Raw genomic sequence first — 18554 nt, forward strand, 5'->3', positions numbered from 1 at the left:
TTAGAATTGAAATACAAAAAAAAGCTTTTGATCGCCCAAACCACCACAGCTGAGTATTACGACGCACCTAACTATCTCTATCCCTAATAGCCGCGCCTCACTACCTCGCTACCGCCCCCTCTCACCCTCACATTGGCAAGAACCACAAACACATGTTGCTGCTGTTGTTGTTGTTTTTTTATTGCCATTTGGAAGAACTGAAAATGAACTGAAAAAAAAACATAGAAAAATTTCGAATTCAGTTAATTTTCATTCAGTTCGTATTGAGAAACGGTAGTTAACGGTTCGAAAAAAAATAGAATTTAAATTTTGTTCCTATAAATCGCGTACGTGATATAAAATCGAAACATGGCTGAAAGAACAGGCAACAGGTAATTGGGGAAATTGATAGTTTTGAAAAAACAACACGAAGTGAAAAAAAATTGTGAATCAAATTCGCAAATTTTCAATATATTTTCGTGTGTACGATTTTGCTGTGTTTGAAAATGTGTGTGCGTGTTTTTTTATTTTAAATTACTAAACATGTGAAATTAAACAGATGTTTGTTTTTGAATCCTGAATCCTGCGTCAGAGATGGTGTGTCGTGAACTATGATATTTTTTTACAAGTTAATAAAATTTTTTTTTAAATAATTTTTTTTTTAGAAATTTTTGTGCCTAATCTAAATCAGGACTTTTGAAAAATATTACAAATTTACATGATTCGTTTCCGTTTAAAATGTGTTCTACTGTGAAGGAGGTACCAGAAGCCGTAAATCAATTGACACAATCTTCAGAATTTATGTATACTTACTTAACCCGAGCTGTGCTAGCGTGACCATATGATCACATTCATAAGAGATCAAAAAATCGTCTAAAAAACCTGTATCCGAGCAGTGCGAGTGTGAACATATGGTCACAGTCCAAAAATTGATCCTGTCGATTACCCTGATAAAATTCGAAAAAATAATTACAGCACTATTCAGGTTAATTACTTAGCTGGTTTGTGACAGAACGGTTGTTCCATAAGCCGAGCTTAAAGAAAAGATTCCAAGCGCGTCGGTCTTGTGCGCAGCTCATTCATTTTGAAAGACCATGTTACGAGATGTTGTCCTCTACTTGATCTTTCCATCGGATTCGTGGCCTTCCCCTTCTGCGTCAACCATCAGCTGGTTCTCTTTTATATGCCTTTTGAGAAAGGGAATCCTCATCCATTCTCACAACATGACCTAGCCAATGTAGTCGCTGCAGCTAGATACGTCTGACTATGTCGATGGACGAGAATAGATGATACAACTCATGGTATATTTGACGACTATATTCACCGTCTCAAACACTCCAAGAGCTGCTTGATCTGCTTGGACAAGTACCCATGATTCAGATCCATATAACAGCACGGATAGTATCAGCGTCTTGTAGAGTGTGAGTTTGGTCTGGCGGGAGGTGGCCTTGCTTTTGAGTTGTTTGCTCAGATCATAGTAGCATCTGTTGGCCATCACTATCCTTCTCCGAATTTCAAAACTGATGTCATTCGCTTTATTTATGGCATATAAAATCTTTGATTACCTCGAAGCTGTAGTTTTTTCTCAAACAATCCAAGAGCTGCTTGGACAAGTACCCATGATTCCGTTCCATACAACAGCACGTCTAATATCAGAGTCTTGTGAGTGTGAGCTTGGTCTTAGTAGCATCTGTTGGCCATCACTATTCTCCTCCGAATTTCAAAACTGATGTCATTCGCCTTATTTATGGCAGTACCGGTGTATATAAAATCTTTGACTACCTCGAAGCTGTCGTTATCAAGTTCCACAGTTGGTACGAGTCTGCAGGACGTCTTGCTCGTCGATGCCATCAGCTTGGACTTCTCGCCATTTAAGATCACTCCCACTTTCACAGACTTCTTCTCAATTCTTTCAAAGGTGGCTGTTACCGCTCGCAATGTTCGACCCCTCATGTCGATGTCCTCGACGTAGGCGAGTTCACAGTTGCGTCTCGTGTGACCTTTTCCAGCAGGATGTTAAAAAGATCGCACGACAAACTGTCACCTTGTCTAGTTAGTATTTTTTTATGGCAGTGCCGAGGTATATCAAATCGTTCACTACCTCGAAGCTGTAGTTTTCAAGTTCTAGGTCCTTTCCGATTTTAACTGCTGACTTGTGCCAGTTAAAGTTATCCTGCATAGTCTTATTAATTTTGCTAGAATGCATGGCTTTAAACACTTCTGAACGGATCGGGCTACCGAATGCGGCTTTATAGTCGAAAAATAGATGGAATGTGTCGATGTGTTTTTCGTAGGTATTTTCCAGGATTTGGCGCAGAGTGAAAATGTGGTCAATTGTGGATTTGCCAGGCCTGAAGCCGGTCCAAAAATGTCATTGACCATTGGCTTCAGTCGTTTACCCAGTACGCTGGATAGCACTTCATATGCGATGGGAAGGATACATATTCATCTATAGTAGGCAAATATCGTCTTGTCTCCTTTTTTGTGCGCAGGATGAGGTTCCAATTATTGGACATGCATTCCTCTGGCTAAACCGGTCTTGAATAGTTCGTCTGGTAACCCATCGGTATCTGCTCCTTTATTGTTCTTCAGCCGATTGATTGCTACTCTGACCTCATCTTGGCTAGGTGGTATACACTCTATACCATCATCTCTTATTGGTTCTGGGTATCTTCTTCACCGCCACTATTTGATACCAGAAGCTTTGCAAAATGCTCCTTCCAGATCCTCAACACGCTATCTGTATCTGTCACCAGGTTTTCATCTTCATCTCTGCAGGAGAATGTGCCCGCACCACAGCCATCGGTTTTGTGTTTTACTCGTTGGTAAAATTTCCGGACTTCACTCTGACTCCTGTACATATCGATTTGGTCACGATCACGTTTTTCTTGTTAATTCTTCATTTTTATGAAAATACGTTTCTCTTCTATAAAGAACTCGATATTTAGAATTTTTCATAGGGAAATTTTTCACCCATGGAAAATATCTCTTGAAAACATGTCTGAAATCCTCCAAGCAACGTGGGTATCATCATATTGGCACTAGAGCAGATCATAGACGTATGCCATTTGATGCAAGACGGACATAAATAAAAAAAATAGATTTTTCAGAAAATGGATTTTAAGGTTTTAATCAGCTGACACCATATAAGGAACTGAGGAAATTCATGAAGTGTGATACTGCAATCATTAACTCAAAAATCAGGATTCTTGATTTATGCCGGTCTTGCAGCAAATAAGCAATATATCCTCGGCTGGGGGTATATCTGTAGGCAACACTGAATTTATAATGAAGTTTCGGTTGTTTCATTAGGTGTTAGGATCGTCCTACCAAAAATGTATATATACTGGTGCTCGTTTCGGTATCACAATACTCAAAAGTTTTTTACTACCAAAAATGGGTATATGCTCCGTATAATGTTTCTGGCCCTTTATAAATATTTTGTAAGGTTCTAGGTTTATTTTCCAAACGAAATGGTTGTAATTTCATATTACGGCAAATGAGCGATATTTTCTAGGTTGGGGGTATATCTGTGGACAACACCGAATTTATAGTGATGTTTTGGTTGTTTCAATGGATGTCAGATCGTCCAACCAAAAATTAATATTGGTGCTTGTTTCGGTATAGCGCCACGGTACCCAAAAGTTTCTCCAACCAAAAATGATCAAAATTGGTCGATTTTTTGTATATCCTCCATGTAATATTTCAGGCCTTTTATATGTTTTTTTAAGGTTCTAAGCGCATTTTCGATACGGAGTGGTTGTAATTTGACATTACGGCTTCTTGGCGGGTAAACATAACTTATTCACAGAACAATTCAAATCCAGACTGAGTTTATATAGTTTAGTATTTCGTTTTCTGCTGGCAACAATTTACCACGACTCAGCCCCCATATAAAAGTTCTGAATTAATTATTTCTTTCATAACTGGTTCTTCAGAACAGTTTATAGCTTAAACATAAAGTCCAGTAACAATACTTTGTATTATTTCATATACAGTATTTTTCAATACTTTGTATTATTTCATATACTTTGTATTATTGCAATATTTTTATTCCTGTCCTATCAATAATTTTTACAACTACATTTTTAATTGCATTCTTAACATGGCTAATAAGTAATAAAAGAACTAATGTGTAATTGAAAAAAAAAAACAAGTATTAAAATAAACGATTGATTTGTTTTTACTGCCTCTTTTATGTCCATAAACCCGGCAGGTTTTTACAGCGTATCATGCATTCCAAGATCTATTAATAAGGTCACCAAGATAGCAATCGAAATCGGAAAACAGCTGTTTTTTCTCAAGTCGAATGTCAAAAATTTCGACTTTGTTTACGTTTTCATAATGGAAGTCAATTCACAATAATGCATTTTGACAGCAAACTTGAGAGGTATCGATTATCAGCTGGTCTCCCTGGGTGACCTTATTTATAGGCCATGATGCATTCCAATGGTATTTTAATAAAGCTGATTATTATTTCGTTCTATTAGGGATACGTAGTTGAGCCTAAATTTCGATTTTTAAACTTTTCGATTTTTGTCACTGACCAAAAAGTCGATTTTTAGACTTATCGATTTTTGCCTTTGACTAAAATATCGATTTTCGACTTTTAACAACTAATGAAAAATCGCCAGAAAATTCCATTATCTACAGGAATTGTTGTCAATAGCGAAAATAAAATTTTGCAACGTGTAATTTTTGGATAATTTGGATAATAATTATGAAGAAAAGTGGAAAGTCGACTTCGACTTTTAAATACAAAAGAGTCGATTAGTCGAAAGTCGATTTACTTATCCCTAGGTTCTATATTTGTGTGAGTGACATATTTCTTATGGGCGATTATATTGAGTACCCTCAAGAACAAATTCGACAAAAGCTCTATAACTTTTGGTTTGTTCCCGTACTGCAAGAATCTACTATTTTTTCCGATATCATAAAGGGAAAAATGTTATCGTAGTAAAAAATTGTACATTCTTGCAGGTTCTGGAACAGGCAATTTGTTTCCAATTTTCCCAGTTATTTTTTGAAATGAAATTTCTTCAGTCAAATCGAATAAGGAATATTTTTATAAACCATATATCTCCCTTCTATTTCGAGTCCTTGTGCATCTTTTCTGTTCTTATTTCCTATAACCGTAAACTTAATACTCAAAGGCGAATTAGTTCGACCTTCAAATAGTCAACGAAAATGTCGCTTACAATATAATAAATCAATATTCCTATTGTCCTTTTGCTCTTTTATACGATCCTTGTATTACATCTAAAATTCTAATACCCTTATATCTACAGACCCTAATACTACGCTTCAACTGTCAATTCCTTTGCATATATGTCACATAAATCCTCATAAAGTAGGTTAACCCGGTAGAAAGTTCTACTGTATATGCCGTTTAATACATTTCGAATAAATTGTAGATTATGAAAAAAGTGTCGGATCGGTCTGAAATAATTAACGTAAATAGCATGTGGTGGCCATGAGATTTCAGTGCAATTGGAAATTCTAAACCTTCTTCTTACAAAACTTTTCATATTAGTTATATGTAATAACAATAGTTAATATAACATAACTTCCTTTGTATCACACATAATAGCAATACTATACCTATGTTAATATTTAATGACCTTAATAATTTATTATCCTCATCATTTGTCGCTAATTATACCAATATTTTGCATTTTAAATAATAAATTACCTTGTAGCGATTATTTTTTCGAAATTTAAATATTTCTAAAATAAGCATTATATTATAATTATATTTGTTATTTTTACTTTTTTTATATATTTTTTTTATATTATATATTTCTTTAATCCTCTTCTATATTCCCTTAAATGCCCCTCAAAGATTGACTAATCATCGGGTTTTCCCTCACCAAAGAGTTTTTTCTCAAAATTTATTGATTGACATATATATATATATATTTTTTTTTGAGTTTTCAATTTCAATTTTCTAATCAATATTCGTAATTACCCACCATTCGGACGGGTTACGACAGACATGAGTGATAGCTAGCCAGGTTAGGTGGTATAAATTGTAATGCCACAATGTGTAAATGAATTCTTTATTTTGTAATACAATTCAAGCATTAAGAATATATTTTATTTTAAACGATTTTCAATATGTTAATAGTGAGATCCGGGTTGCAAATCTTACTTCCGACAAATTTTCCATATTCAAAATTTAATTGAATTCAATTTTATCAGTATTGATTGGAGCTTAAAAACCTAGGAAAAAAATTAAGAAGAATTGCATTGCCATCTAAAATGCACTAATTTTGATTTGACTTCGTAAACCTAACTTATAATGCTTCAGTTCAATTTTCGAAATAAAATAAAAAAAGTTAGACCTTTCTACTATCTATAGTGCTGATTCATTATTTATCTGACGTTATCGCATTAATTTATGTTTCAACATTGCTGAACTAAATAAAACCAGGTGTGTGATAACAATTTGGGACAACTGTTGTATTATCAATAACACGTAAAATGGGATATATCAACTGAATTTTTTTTATTTTAAATAACATATTGAAAAACTACATTTAAAGCAGTATAAGCCAGTAAGGAAGGCACAAACGTCTGACATAATCGGATATATTACTTGCTACATCACTTTCGGCATATACAAGAGGTGTTCCTAAAATCTATGTTGTGACCTACAGTTATAAACATAGGTCCCACAGTGTGTCGTAGGGTGTAATACTCTTTACATCAATTTTTATACCCTACACAACTGGTATTCAGGATATTATAGCTTTATAACGCCGCGAAATATTGGTCCTAGACCCACCTTTAAGTATACCGACTTGCTGTGTCGATCTACACCTTTTTCAAATGTTATTCAAAACATTTCAATTGCAATTTCAGCATTTCATTTGTAATTCGAAAACTCAATTTGCAATTCATAACATTTCACTTGTAATTCGAGTATGTAATTTGTAATTCACAACATTTCATTTGTAATTTGAAACTTTTCGTATGATATTCAAAAAATTACATTTGAAATTTAAAAAATTTCATTCGTAATTCGAATATTTCAATTTGAATTTCGTAGAGTTTCATTTGAAATTCAAAGAAATCCTTTTGAATTTCAAATTTCCAATTGAAAATTCATAACATTTCACTTGTAATTCATAAAATTTCAGTTGTAATTCATAGCAATTCATTTCAAATTCATACATATTCCTTTTGTGTTGCCAACAATATTTTTCGAATTTAAAATGAAATGTTATGAAAAACAAATGGAATGTTATGTATTTCAAAACAAATGTTAAGAATTTCAAATGGAATTATATAAATTTCAAATGGAATTTTATTAATTTCAAGTGGAATTTTATGAATTCCAAACGCAAATACTTGGAATTTCAAATGGAAGTTTATGAATTTCAAGTGGAATTCTATGAATTTCTTCAAATGTAGGATGGATTCGGCCCAATGAAGACCCCTATTGTTTTTGGTAAAGATCTGTAAATATTTAGGAGATGATATGGACCAAATACTTAATTTTTCTCGATTTTTCTGGTCATTCTAGAGGCCGCATATATGACCCGAATATTGCGAAATTTTACATGGAGAAGAGGATTGGGCCAAAAAATATGCATGGGTGCTTTGATAAAGGTCGGTCAATATTTAGCGGGTCAAATGAACCCTGACTTTTGTGTGAAAAATTACAAAATTTTTATTCTGGGGTGTATATACTTGCTCCTGAAGGACATATACCCGAGAAGTTGATAGTATATCCAAGAGGAGTTGTTGACCTTCAAATTGATACCAATTAAATGACTGTATGTACTCTGATGTGGGAGTTATAGGTAATTAGGTAATGGTGACTATGTGCATAGTATTACTATTACTCCATTAGAGGACGGAAATTTCGCGCTGATCGCTTTGAAATTGTACATGAATTTCCGATTATGGTCAAGGACGACACCTATAGTTTTCGGTGAAGTTGAGATTTCATTCAGCGGGTGCAACGAACCGAAGGCTTTAATTTTGTCAGATTTTCTAGTCGAGGCAATTATTATATGCAGAACATCACATATTTTACAAGGTGAAGGGGATCTGACCAAATACTTAGAGCGGCTGTTTAGATGATTATCGGTCAATTTTCCGAGGGTCAAATCAACCAAAAAGTGACCATTTTTTTTATTTTATGGCGTAAAAATTGACTTCAAGAAAAAACATTTTGGAAAATATGCAAGACTTAGAAAGTGGAGTTGTTGATCTATAATCGGTAAAAAGGGTGCAAATATCACGAAATATTGCCCAGGCTCAGAATATAGAACAGCTGAAAGTTTGCAGTACAAACAGATGAATTCTAAAATTTTAGTTATTTTTACCGTTATAATTACTATGTTTTGGTTTCTACACCTATTTCAATTCTTATAGATCATTTTTAAATGGATTTTATTATAATAACATTTGTCTGGTTTTCAATTTTGATTTTCTGCCATAAAAAAGTTGATTTTATTCAACTATATCAGTAGTGACAGTTCAGCACGGAGGAAGGCTGTAAAAAAACATCAGTTCGTAATTATCAACAAATCGTCAAAACAGTAAAATCTACTTAAGGGAATTCGCGAGAGGGTTATCGTTGACTATAACCTCAAAAAAAGAGCGTGGATGGCTATGGTAGCATGTCTACATGCCCGGAATCGATCACGAAAGTCATTTTAATTCTGAAAAGAATCGGAATGCAAAAGCTCATATTAAGTGGAGAAATATTATGATATCGGATAAATGAAAAAAAACAAGTAAAAAAGTGTCAGTCGGTGTTGCCGACATATATATACCCCCAGCCTATGGTTTGCGGAGGTCTTCGGAATTACACAAAGACTTTATTATTAGCTTTATATAAAAAAACATATTTTTATCAAAGAGATTTCGGATTTAATGTTGATAAGATTTTATAAACTACTTCGGAATTGATATAGGGTTGATAAAGATACTAGGTTGTGCAAGGTTTGGTTGAAATATGACATTCCATTCGCCTGATATTGCATTTATAAATATTGAAAATTGTGAGAATTTGTGGGGGAGGTACCAGAAGGAATGGGCCAATAGCTCCAATCTTTGGACTTAATCTAGACTTCGTAATGATAATGGTTTGTGCAAAGTTTGGTTCATATCGGACATTCCATTCTCCAGATATTGGATTTACAAATATTGAAAATGTTGACCATTTGTAGGGGAGGTACCAGAACGAGTGGACCAATGGTTCCCATCTTCAGACTTGTTCTAGGGTTGGTAAAGATAATAGGTTGTGCAAGGTTTGGTTCAAATCTGACATTCCATTCGCCTGATATTGCATTTATAAATATTGAAAATTTGGACCCTTTGTGGGGGAGGTACCAAAAGGAGGGGACCAATAGGTCCTATCTTCCTACCTGACGAAGGCTTGAAGAAGATAATATGTTGTACAAAATTTTAAAATCGGATAGTCCGTTTGCGTGTTATTATAAAATTAATTTTTAGCACAATTTTGACCATTTTTTGGGGAGGTGCCAGAGGGAGTGCACCAATAGATCCCATCTTTAAACTTAGTAAACGTAATATGTTGTGCAAAGTTTGGTTCAAATCGAACATTCCATTAGCCTGATATTGGATTTAAAAATATTGAAAAAATATTGACCCCCATCTTCGGACTTAATCTAGACTTCGTAAAGATAATTGTAACGGATGGTCCCTTTGCATGCTGTTATGAAATGAATTTTTAGCATAATTTTGATCATTTTGTGAGGGAGGTACCAGAAGATGTGGACCGATATTCCCCATCTTCGAACTTAAACTAAGTTTGGATGAAGTATTAATATGTGCAAAGTTTGGATGAAATCGATTATTCACTACAAGAGTTATTGTGAGCACCAGCCAGCAAGACGGACAACGGACATGCGTAAATCGACTCCAAATTTTCTGAAACGGATTTGGTCCAAAGAATCATGGGGTCTAAAGTTAGCTGGATCTTTTGGTAAGTTAGCTGGACAGGATTGATGCTCAATTTTTGTTTGTGATTTCCCTAATTAGGCATAAGACTTAGCACTTCTTTTAAGTGAGAATTTCGATATATTTATACATCACTACCGACAGATGCTGATGGAAGTGCAATGTTTTCATCTACAAACATCATGACTCGTACTTGTTTTCTTTTAGCTTCTCAATTCTAAACATTGAAGACGTTTTTTTTTATTCTTGGCACTTATGGACTTTAAGTCCATGCATTAAACTTTGCCGCTTCTTCTGCCGACTTATAGCTTTTGATATATGATAGCTTGACAGGACACCCAATATTATTGTTGTCACTGCCATCTAATTTCGCAGTTCCCACACTGCTCTTTTATCGGTTGTCTCTTCGTCACATCCTGATGCCGCTATAGTGCTTACATCTGTAAGAATCAGAACTCAGAATTGCTTTCCGGTTAGCTTCTCAATTCTGAACATTAAAGACATTTTGTTTGTTTTACTCTCAACACGCCAAAAGTCCTAAAAAATTCATGAAAATGTCGTAAAGTTCGGTGGCTATGTCAAAAAATGACTTACAAATACGACCCGCAACAACAATATCTAAAATTATCTACTTCGGATTCCAATGCACATATATTGGTTATTTAAGGTTTACAACGTTCGTTCGGAGGTCTTATCTATATTATTGAACTGATAGGCTTTGTTGACGGCCGTGCCACAATACCCGTTCGATTGCACAATCTGTTCTGATTCAGTCCTCTATTAATATATGCGAAATGGGGTTTCGTCGATGAGAGGAGTAGCGCTTCAAGTGTCGTTACAACTTGCGACACAGTGTTGGCAATCATACCTAGAGATGGGCAGTGGGTAAATACCCGGTAAATTGGGTAAATACCCATTTGTGGGTATTTACTATATTGAATACGTAATACAACATCTTACGCCCTATTTCCGGGTTTCTGTTATCAAATCGATTTAGAATGGATAGTTTTACGATACTTTAAAGACGTTGGTAAATACCCGAGTTTTTACCCAAAAATTGGGTATAAACTCATTAACTGCCGAACCAGTTGACATAGGCGGCCAAAATTTTGCATGCATGTTTTTAATGTCAAAGCGAATATAGAAATCCGAAATGGGTCCAAGTTTTGATATAGCCCCCATATAATCGTATCTCCCGATTTAAGGTATTTTTTGTCAATTAGACACATTTTACAACCAAATCAGCTGTAATTTGGCACAGAGTGTTCTTTTTGGGTACCAAATGTCCATGCAAAAATTTATGTATGTAGGTCCACGTTTACTGGTAGCCCCATACAAAGGTACAATATTTGGAGTATTTACCCAAAAATAGGGTATAAAGTCATTAACTGCTGAACCACTTGACATAGGCGGCCAAAATTTAGCATACATGTTCTTAATGTCAAAGCAAATATAGAAATCCAAAATGGGGTCCCTGGGTCCAAGTTTTGATATGGCGCCCACATAACCGTATCTCCCTATTTAAGGTATTTTTTGTCAATTAGACACATCAGCTGTAATTTGGCTCAAAGTGTTCTTTTTGGGTACCAAATGTCCATGCAAAATTTATGTATGTAGGTCCACGTTTACTGGTAGCCCCCATACAAAGGTACCCCTATTTTGAGTATTTACCCAAAAATTGGGTATAAACTCATTAACGGCATGATTCATACCGATCAATTTGGTAGAGGGACCTAATTCCAGGCTTCAGAATCTATGTGAAATGCTCAACTCTGGATCATTCTACTGCCTGAGCATTACCATAGATATTCCGATGTTTTGGATAACTTAGAGCATTGGTGGACATAACTAAGTGATAGTAAATGTAGGTGAGCGTAACTGAGAATTCATTATCAAAAATTACGGTGGAAAAGAGAACAATTGAGTCTCCGTTTTTACCATTTACGCTGACGTATGATTTTGGGAAGTTTCAAGCATCAATGACTTAAAGGTTTTCTTATTACTTAGATGGTTTGAAATCAACACTGTAGCACCCAGATGATCTCGAAGATCGCCGTCTACAGGTCCTACAGGCTATTTTTATGGTAATATGGCCTTCTGCTGATAATTTTCAATATAGGTCCAAGGTTTTGGTGTATTCCCAACTTATTGGTAACATTTTCGATATTTTCTTTTCTACACACAACAACGGTTCCACAATACTTCATATTAGTTGGGATTCATAATAATATTCCAAATCATAATTCTAAATATTGTTGACATACGAGTGACCTAATTTGTGTTTGAAAATAAATTTTTAAAATTATTTACTTAAAACTTATTGTGTGTAACATGGGCCCCTAATTATTTCTCCCCCAAAAAAACGAAACGAACATTAATTCTCCATTAAAAATTTGAAATAAAAAAACTCAATTTGTTTGATAATAATAATTCATGACTAATGTGTGTGCCATGGTTTGTCGGAAAGTTGAATATATATTTTTTTCAATGAAAAGCTTTATTTCGAATAACAGACAACAGATCTAGAATGCTTCAAATAATTGCCAAACCTAAAACAAATAATTGTCATTAATTCGGAATTATGAATGGGCACACAGTAGAGCAGCAGCAGCACCACCATCGGCGCCCAACTTGATCTGTGAACTTTGACACTAGATTATGAGGATTTTTTTTTTAAATTTTCAACATAAGTGCAGTAGATGATTGTTTTTTTTTGTTTTTAAATTTAAAAATCGTTATCATTTGTGACACGCTTTAAGTTCAATGTCACAATTAATGTGCCTAAATTAAGGGGCTGTGAGATTGAGACTAAAATTAGTAAAAGGCCTTTGTTGTCAAGAGCCCCCAACGAATTGAACTTTAGCCAAAGTGACAACATATCAATTGAGCCCAGAATATATGTCTCTTCAATATTTTCTTCGATATCAAGATAAGGATAACACCAAAAATATACATTCATACGTGTGTATGTAGTCACATACATACGTATTTTACCATAATCACTCTGCTCGAACACAAGTGGTCTGTTTTTGGGGGGTTCTTGAAATTTCAAACCAAACCAAAAAAAAAAAATAGAAACTGATAAGAAAGCTTTTTTGTATTCCATAAGTGGTCTGTAGGTGATACGATTCCGACTCAATATGTTTAGTTGGTGTTATTCTATTTTTTTTTTTTTTTTTGCCTTCGTTTACCGGAACACGTATCTATATATGGCTTCATTAGATTATACTAATAATAACTAGTTAGTCAAGCTAGCTGTCAGGGCATGATCATTATTGCACAACCTCTCTTTCTCTCTTTCTTCCTCACAGGTCTCAATATCAAATTTATAGATTAATAACAGTTGTTTGTTGTAATTTTTACAACATCGAAATGACAGTACAACAACAAATAGTTAGTGATTAGTAGAAATATTTTTTCATTATACCTTTATTCATTAAGCAGACGCCGGAATAAAAATTGAATGCAATTCAATTTTCGTTTTGAAATCTTATCGCCATTGATTGCAGGGTGTGTGTAAGGAGGAAAACCATTTTAACCACTAAATACAATTATGGCAAGTATTTTCATTTCGATTTAGTGCAACTTCTTAATGAAAAGCTCATCCGCTACTATTTATTCTTAATATAAGTGATTATTTATACTCTTTCGAGTCGAGCTTGATGATCTAAGTTTTGCAATGAAAAGGAAAGCCAGGACGCGTTTCGCCGTTGGTTAAGCGGCTCATCAGGCATATTGGGCTATGTTTCTTTACAAAGGTTGTACGTTGATATCTTGTATTTATTCCGCCCTGATGCGAAACTTGCATATGCGAATTAAGGGAACCCCACCCATTCTCGATTTTAATTTTTCAAGATTTTCAAAGGGCTGGTAAATCAATACCAATGCTTGTTAAGGTTTGTAACTTTACACATATATAATTGAAGATTTAAAATAGAAAAAAAATAATTTACAAAAAAATGTTGTTGTTGTTTTGTTGTTGTTTTTTGTAATTAAAGAAAAGCCCTTATTTTTGATGGTGGGCATGATAACTCCTCACTGGAACATCGGAACACAGAAATTTCCAACGGTGTTAGAAAGAGTACATGTCTGGCTCTCGTATGAACTAGGATTATCGACTTCGCTCTAAAATTAACAAAATTGTGGACCTTTGAAAAAATATTTTTGGAAAATCTCCGATTTTTTACCAAAACCCAAGTTAAAAAATGAGGAAGATCTTCACCGATTGGCTTTATCCTAGTTCATACGATAGCTATACACAGAGAAACGTGTAAAAATTTGAAATCGATTGGGTTATTAGTATTTGAGTTATCGGGCCCGCCATTCGAAAAAAAATGTTTAGAGAAAAACGCGTTTAAAGTTTGAGAAGCCCTTTAGCCGTCACTTGATGCTGACACAATAAATCGGCTATATCTTCAAGAGTTCTTGAGATTTTCATTTGAAATTTTGTAGGCACATTCTATAATTAGTGTAGATTCGAATTATATCAACAAAATTTTTGACCCCGAGAATGGGGGGGGTCCCCTTAAATTCAAATTTGTCAAAGTTCGACATTTGTCTTCATTCTAGGAACAGTCCTTTTCAAATCAGATTTTTGTTGTAGCGATGGATAATTAATCCACACACCTACAATTGCTTCTATGTTATACATATGTTTTTGCGCAACCGTTTTGGAAGTGTGTTGATGGCTCAGAACGTAAATATACTTTTTAGAAAATATGAAAAACTATTATTATATATGCCAGGACAACTCTAATCGATACTACGTGTATCAGACGCTGCTCCACCATACCGACATAAACTCGCACAGCCATTTTTGTACTACATCGCATTCTCCTAGTCTCACATATTAAGCAACCTCATAAATATCGACACTTTTCTCACCGGACCTTTTGGCCAGTGTACTGCACCATAACTGATCCGTTGCTACTTTTCCCGATTTCCAGCTACTTTGATTTCGTATTTTCCACTCTGTACGCTTATTTGTTGCCTGTTCTTCGGACGGTATGATAGCTGGGCAGTACACTCAATATTATTGTTTCCATCTGATTTTTTTCCTCTCAGCACGTTTATCGGTAGTCTCTTCTTCGGATCCGGAAGCACATGCATTATCTTCATCTGCAAACACCACTACCCGTAACTGATTTCTCTCAGCTTCTCAATACTGAACATTAAGGACATTTTGTTTGCTTTTGGACTCGCAGATCACCACCCACAGATGGGCATGTGTTCATCTGCAAATATCATGACTCGTAATTTGCCTTCTGTTAGCTTCTCAATACTGAACTCAAAGGTAATTTGAGGTCTAGAAAATGTATAAAAAGATCGGTGCCCATGTCAAAGAATGATTGACATAGCCACCGTTTGCTGGTCATTGCCTTGGATTTTCTACTTCGAATTGCAGTGGACATACACTAATTATTCAACGTTTAAAACTTGTTCGGAGGCTTTTTCTATATTCTCCAACTGCTTGGCTTTGTTGACGGTATTGAAATTCGTCGATGGGTCAAGTGCCACCATACCCGTTCGATTGCAAAATCATCTGCTTGCGCAAGTACCCATGTTTCAGATCCATATAACAGGACGGGTAGTATCAACGTCTTGTAGAGTGTGAGTTTGGTCTGGCGAGAGGTGACCTTGAATTGCTTGCTCAGATCATAGTAATATCTGTTGGCCAACAATCTCCGAATTTCACTACTGATGTCATTAGTTTTATTTCTGGCGGTACCAAGGTATATCACTCTTTGACTACCTCGAAGCTGTAGTTTTCCAGTTCCACAGTTGGCCTGAGTCTATTGGACGTCTTGCGCGTTGATATCATCAGCTTGGTCTTCTCGCCATTTACAGCCAGTCCCACTTTGGCCGAATCCTTCTCAATTCGTTCAAAGGTGGCTTTTACCGCTCGCAATGTTCGACCCATTATGACGATGTTGTCGGCGTAGGCGAGTAACATATATTGTTTTCTGTAAAGAGTGTCATTTCTGTTCACCTTTGCCTAACGTATGACCTTTTCCCGCAGGATATTCAAGAGGTCAACCTTGTCTGAATACTCGTTCTGTACCGAGAGATCCTTCCCGACTTTAACTGCTGACCTTCTCCTAGTTAATGTTATCCTGCATTGCCGTATTAATGACATGACTTTAAAAACCTCTAAACGGATAAGACTGTCGAATGCGGTTTTAAAAACCTCTGAACGTATAGTCGACGAATAGGTGGAATGTGTCGATGTGTTTTTCGTGGTTCTTTTCTAGGATTTGGCGAAGGGCGAAAATCTGGCCTATGATGGATTTGCCAGGTCTGAAACGGCATTAGTATGGTCCAATGATATAATTGACAATTAGCTTCAAGTGGTTCACTTTAGCACTTTATATTCGATGGGAAGGAGACTAATTCCTCTATAGTTGGCACATATTGTGTGTACGGAACACAGGATGTTGAGGTTTCAGGCATGCATTATTCTAGCCAAATTGTAGTACTGAGCTTGCGCATGCTCCTTACTAGCATCTGACCATCGGTAGCTGCTGCTTTATTATTCTTCAGCCGATTTATTGCTATTCTGACCTCATCTTGGCTAGGTGGTATACACTCTATACCGTCATCTCTTATTGGTTCTGGGGTTTCTTCTTCACCGCCACTATTTGATACCAGAAACTTTGCAAAATGATCCTTCCAAACTCTCAACACGCTGTATATATATGACACCAGGTTTCCATCTTCATCTCTATAGGAGGATGTGCCTGCACCAAAGCCTTCGGTTTGGTATTTTACTCCTTGTGACTCCTGTACATGTCGATTCGCTCTGACGTTTTTCTTGTTCTTTCTTCTTTTGTCTGCAAATACGTTTCTCCTCTCTCCTTTCCTCCCGATAATTCTCTCTTTTTTTTTCTCGGCACGTCATCCTCCAGCTAGCCTACTTTCTATTAGAATTGAAGGTATAGGACCACGCACCATATGAACGAGATTTTCTTATATTTTTTTGTTTAGTTCGATAAAACACGTGACAAGTTAAGCGAATACTTAACACAGCGCCATTTTGTAATTTTTAAGCCCGTGGGCGTGATTAACTCTTTAAATGCGTCTTTCTTGTGAGCCGTCCGAATACGTTACTGATTATTATCTCTTGCATTGTGTGTTGCTATTGTTTGCAGGTTTGCCCTATACACTGCGTTTTTCGGATCAATAGCATTACTATATAAACGGAATTAAATATAAGTAACGAAAGAATTTTCAAAAATCGGTTGGTAAATTCGCCTCTTCTAGTCGATGCCATTTTAGTACTTTTCGTACGTTTTAAGTAGGAACTTTCTGCACTCCACCAATCAATATTGAAGCTCAGCCAGAATTTCAAGATCAGTCATCAACACGCCACCCTTTTATATTTATAAATACAAAATTTTCCAAATAATTAATTTTTGTTTCTCACTCTCTCTCTCCCTCTCTTTGTAGCACCCAAGACATTGGTGCCCTCATCCAAAACATCATTGAAATTGTCGTATTCTTCGTTAAATTCTGGTATGCCACCGTTGAAGGTTTCATCCGCGGCTTCATGAAGAAGGAAGAGGTTGATGTCAATGGTAAATTTGTATTCATTACTGGTACTGGTCATGGTATTGGCAAAAATTTGGCTTTACAATACTCCGCATTGGGCGCCAAAATCATCTGTGTTGATGTCAACGAAGCCAATAATACCGCAACCGTCAAGGAAATCAAACAATCCGGTGGTGTTGCCTTTGGTTATACGTAAGTGAATTTTCTCTCTTATAAAATTCTCTCTTTATATTCATTTTCTCTCTATCGCTCTTCAAACGTCCAGCTGTGATGTCACCAATCGTGAAGCCATCTTTGCCTTGTACGAACAAATTAAGAAGGAACATGGCTTTGTTGAGGTCATCGTTAATAATGCCGGTATTATGCCATGCCGCCCCTTGTTCGAATTGAACGAAAAGGAAATCCGTTTGATGTACGAAATCAATGTTTTGGCTCATTTCTGGGTAGGTTAAAAATTAGTTTTCCTTTAAATAATTTATTAATTTTTGATATTCTTTTGTTTTGTAGATCCTCCAAGCTTTCTTGCCCGATATGGTTGCCCAAAACAAGGGCCACGTTGTTGCCTTGTCTTCATGCGCTGGTTTGTTCGGTTTGCCCAATTTGGTACCATACTGCGGTACTAAATTCGCTGTACGTGGTTTGATGCAGGCTATGCACGAAGAATTGCGCAAATCCAACAAGGATACTCAGGTAGGGTGGAGTTTTGGATATTAGTTATTCAAAACAATGTGGAAAGGGATGACTAAATCTTTCCCTTATTATTCTCATCACATTCTGAAGTTAAATATTTGATGCCATATGAAATAAAATATTTTTATTCCTTTCAGATCAAATTCACCACCATCTACCCCTACATGGTTGATACCGGTCTGTGCAAGAATCCACGCTTCCGTTTCTCATGGATGAAATTGGTTGATCCCAAAGAGGCTGCCGCCTCCATCATTGAAGCTCAACGTACTGGCTTGGAAGAAGCCTCCGTGCCCCGCCATTTCCTCTACAGTGAAAAGGTTGGTCGCATTTGGCCCACCAAAGCTATGCGTATTGCCAATGATTTTGTTGAAGCTTATGTAGATCCTGATAAGCAATAA

The 18554-nt window shown here is 35.8% G+C and overlaps 1 protein-coding gene across 1 annotated transcript; it reads left to right on the plus strand.

Annotated features, from left to right (window-relative positions):
* Positions 1 to 340: 340 nt before the first annotated feature.
* LOC133323101 (17-beta-hydroxysteroid dehydrogenase 13) lies at positions 341 to 18554 on the plus strand. Its single transcript, XM_061532058.1, has 5 exons — positions 341 to 371; positions 17365 to 17658; positions 17732 to 17909; positions 17974 to 18156; positions 18294 to 18554. The coding sequence occupies exons 1-5, from the start codon at positions 349 to 351 to the stop codon at positions 18552 to 18554; spliced, it is 939 nt and encodes a 312-aa protein (XP_061388042.1). The 5' UTR covers positions 341 to 348.

The sequence above is a fragment of the Musca vetustissima genome, unplaced genomic scaffold, assembly GCF_032173495.1.
Source record: "Musca vetustissima isolate MV318-11 ecotype Yass unplaced genomic scaffold, APGP_CSIRO_Mvet_v1 utg32982, whole genome shotgun sequence".
NCBI lineage: Eukaryota > Metazoa > Arthropoda > Insecta > Diptera > Muscidae > Musca > Musca vetustissima.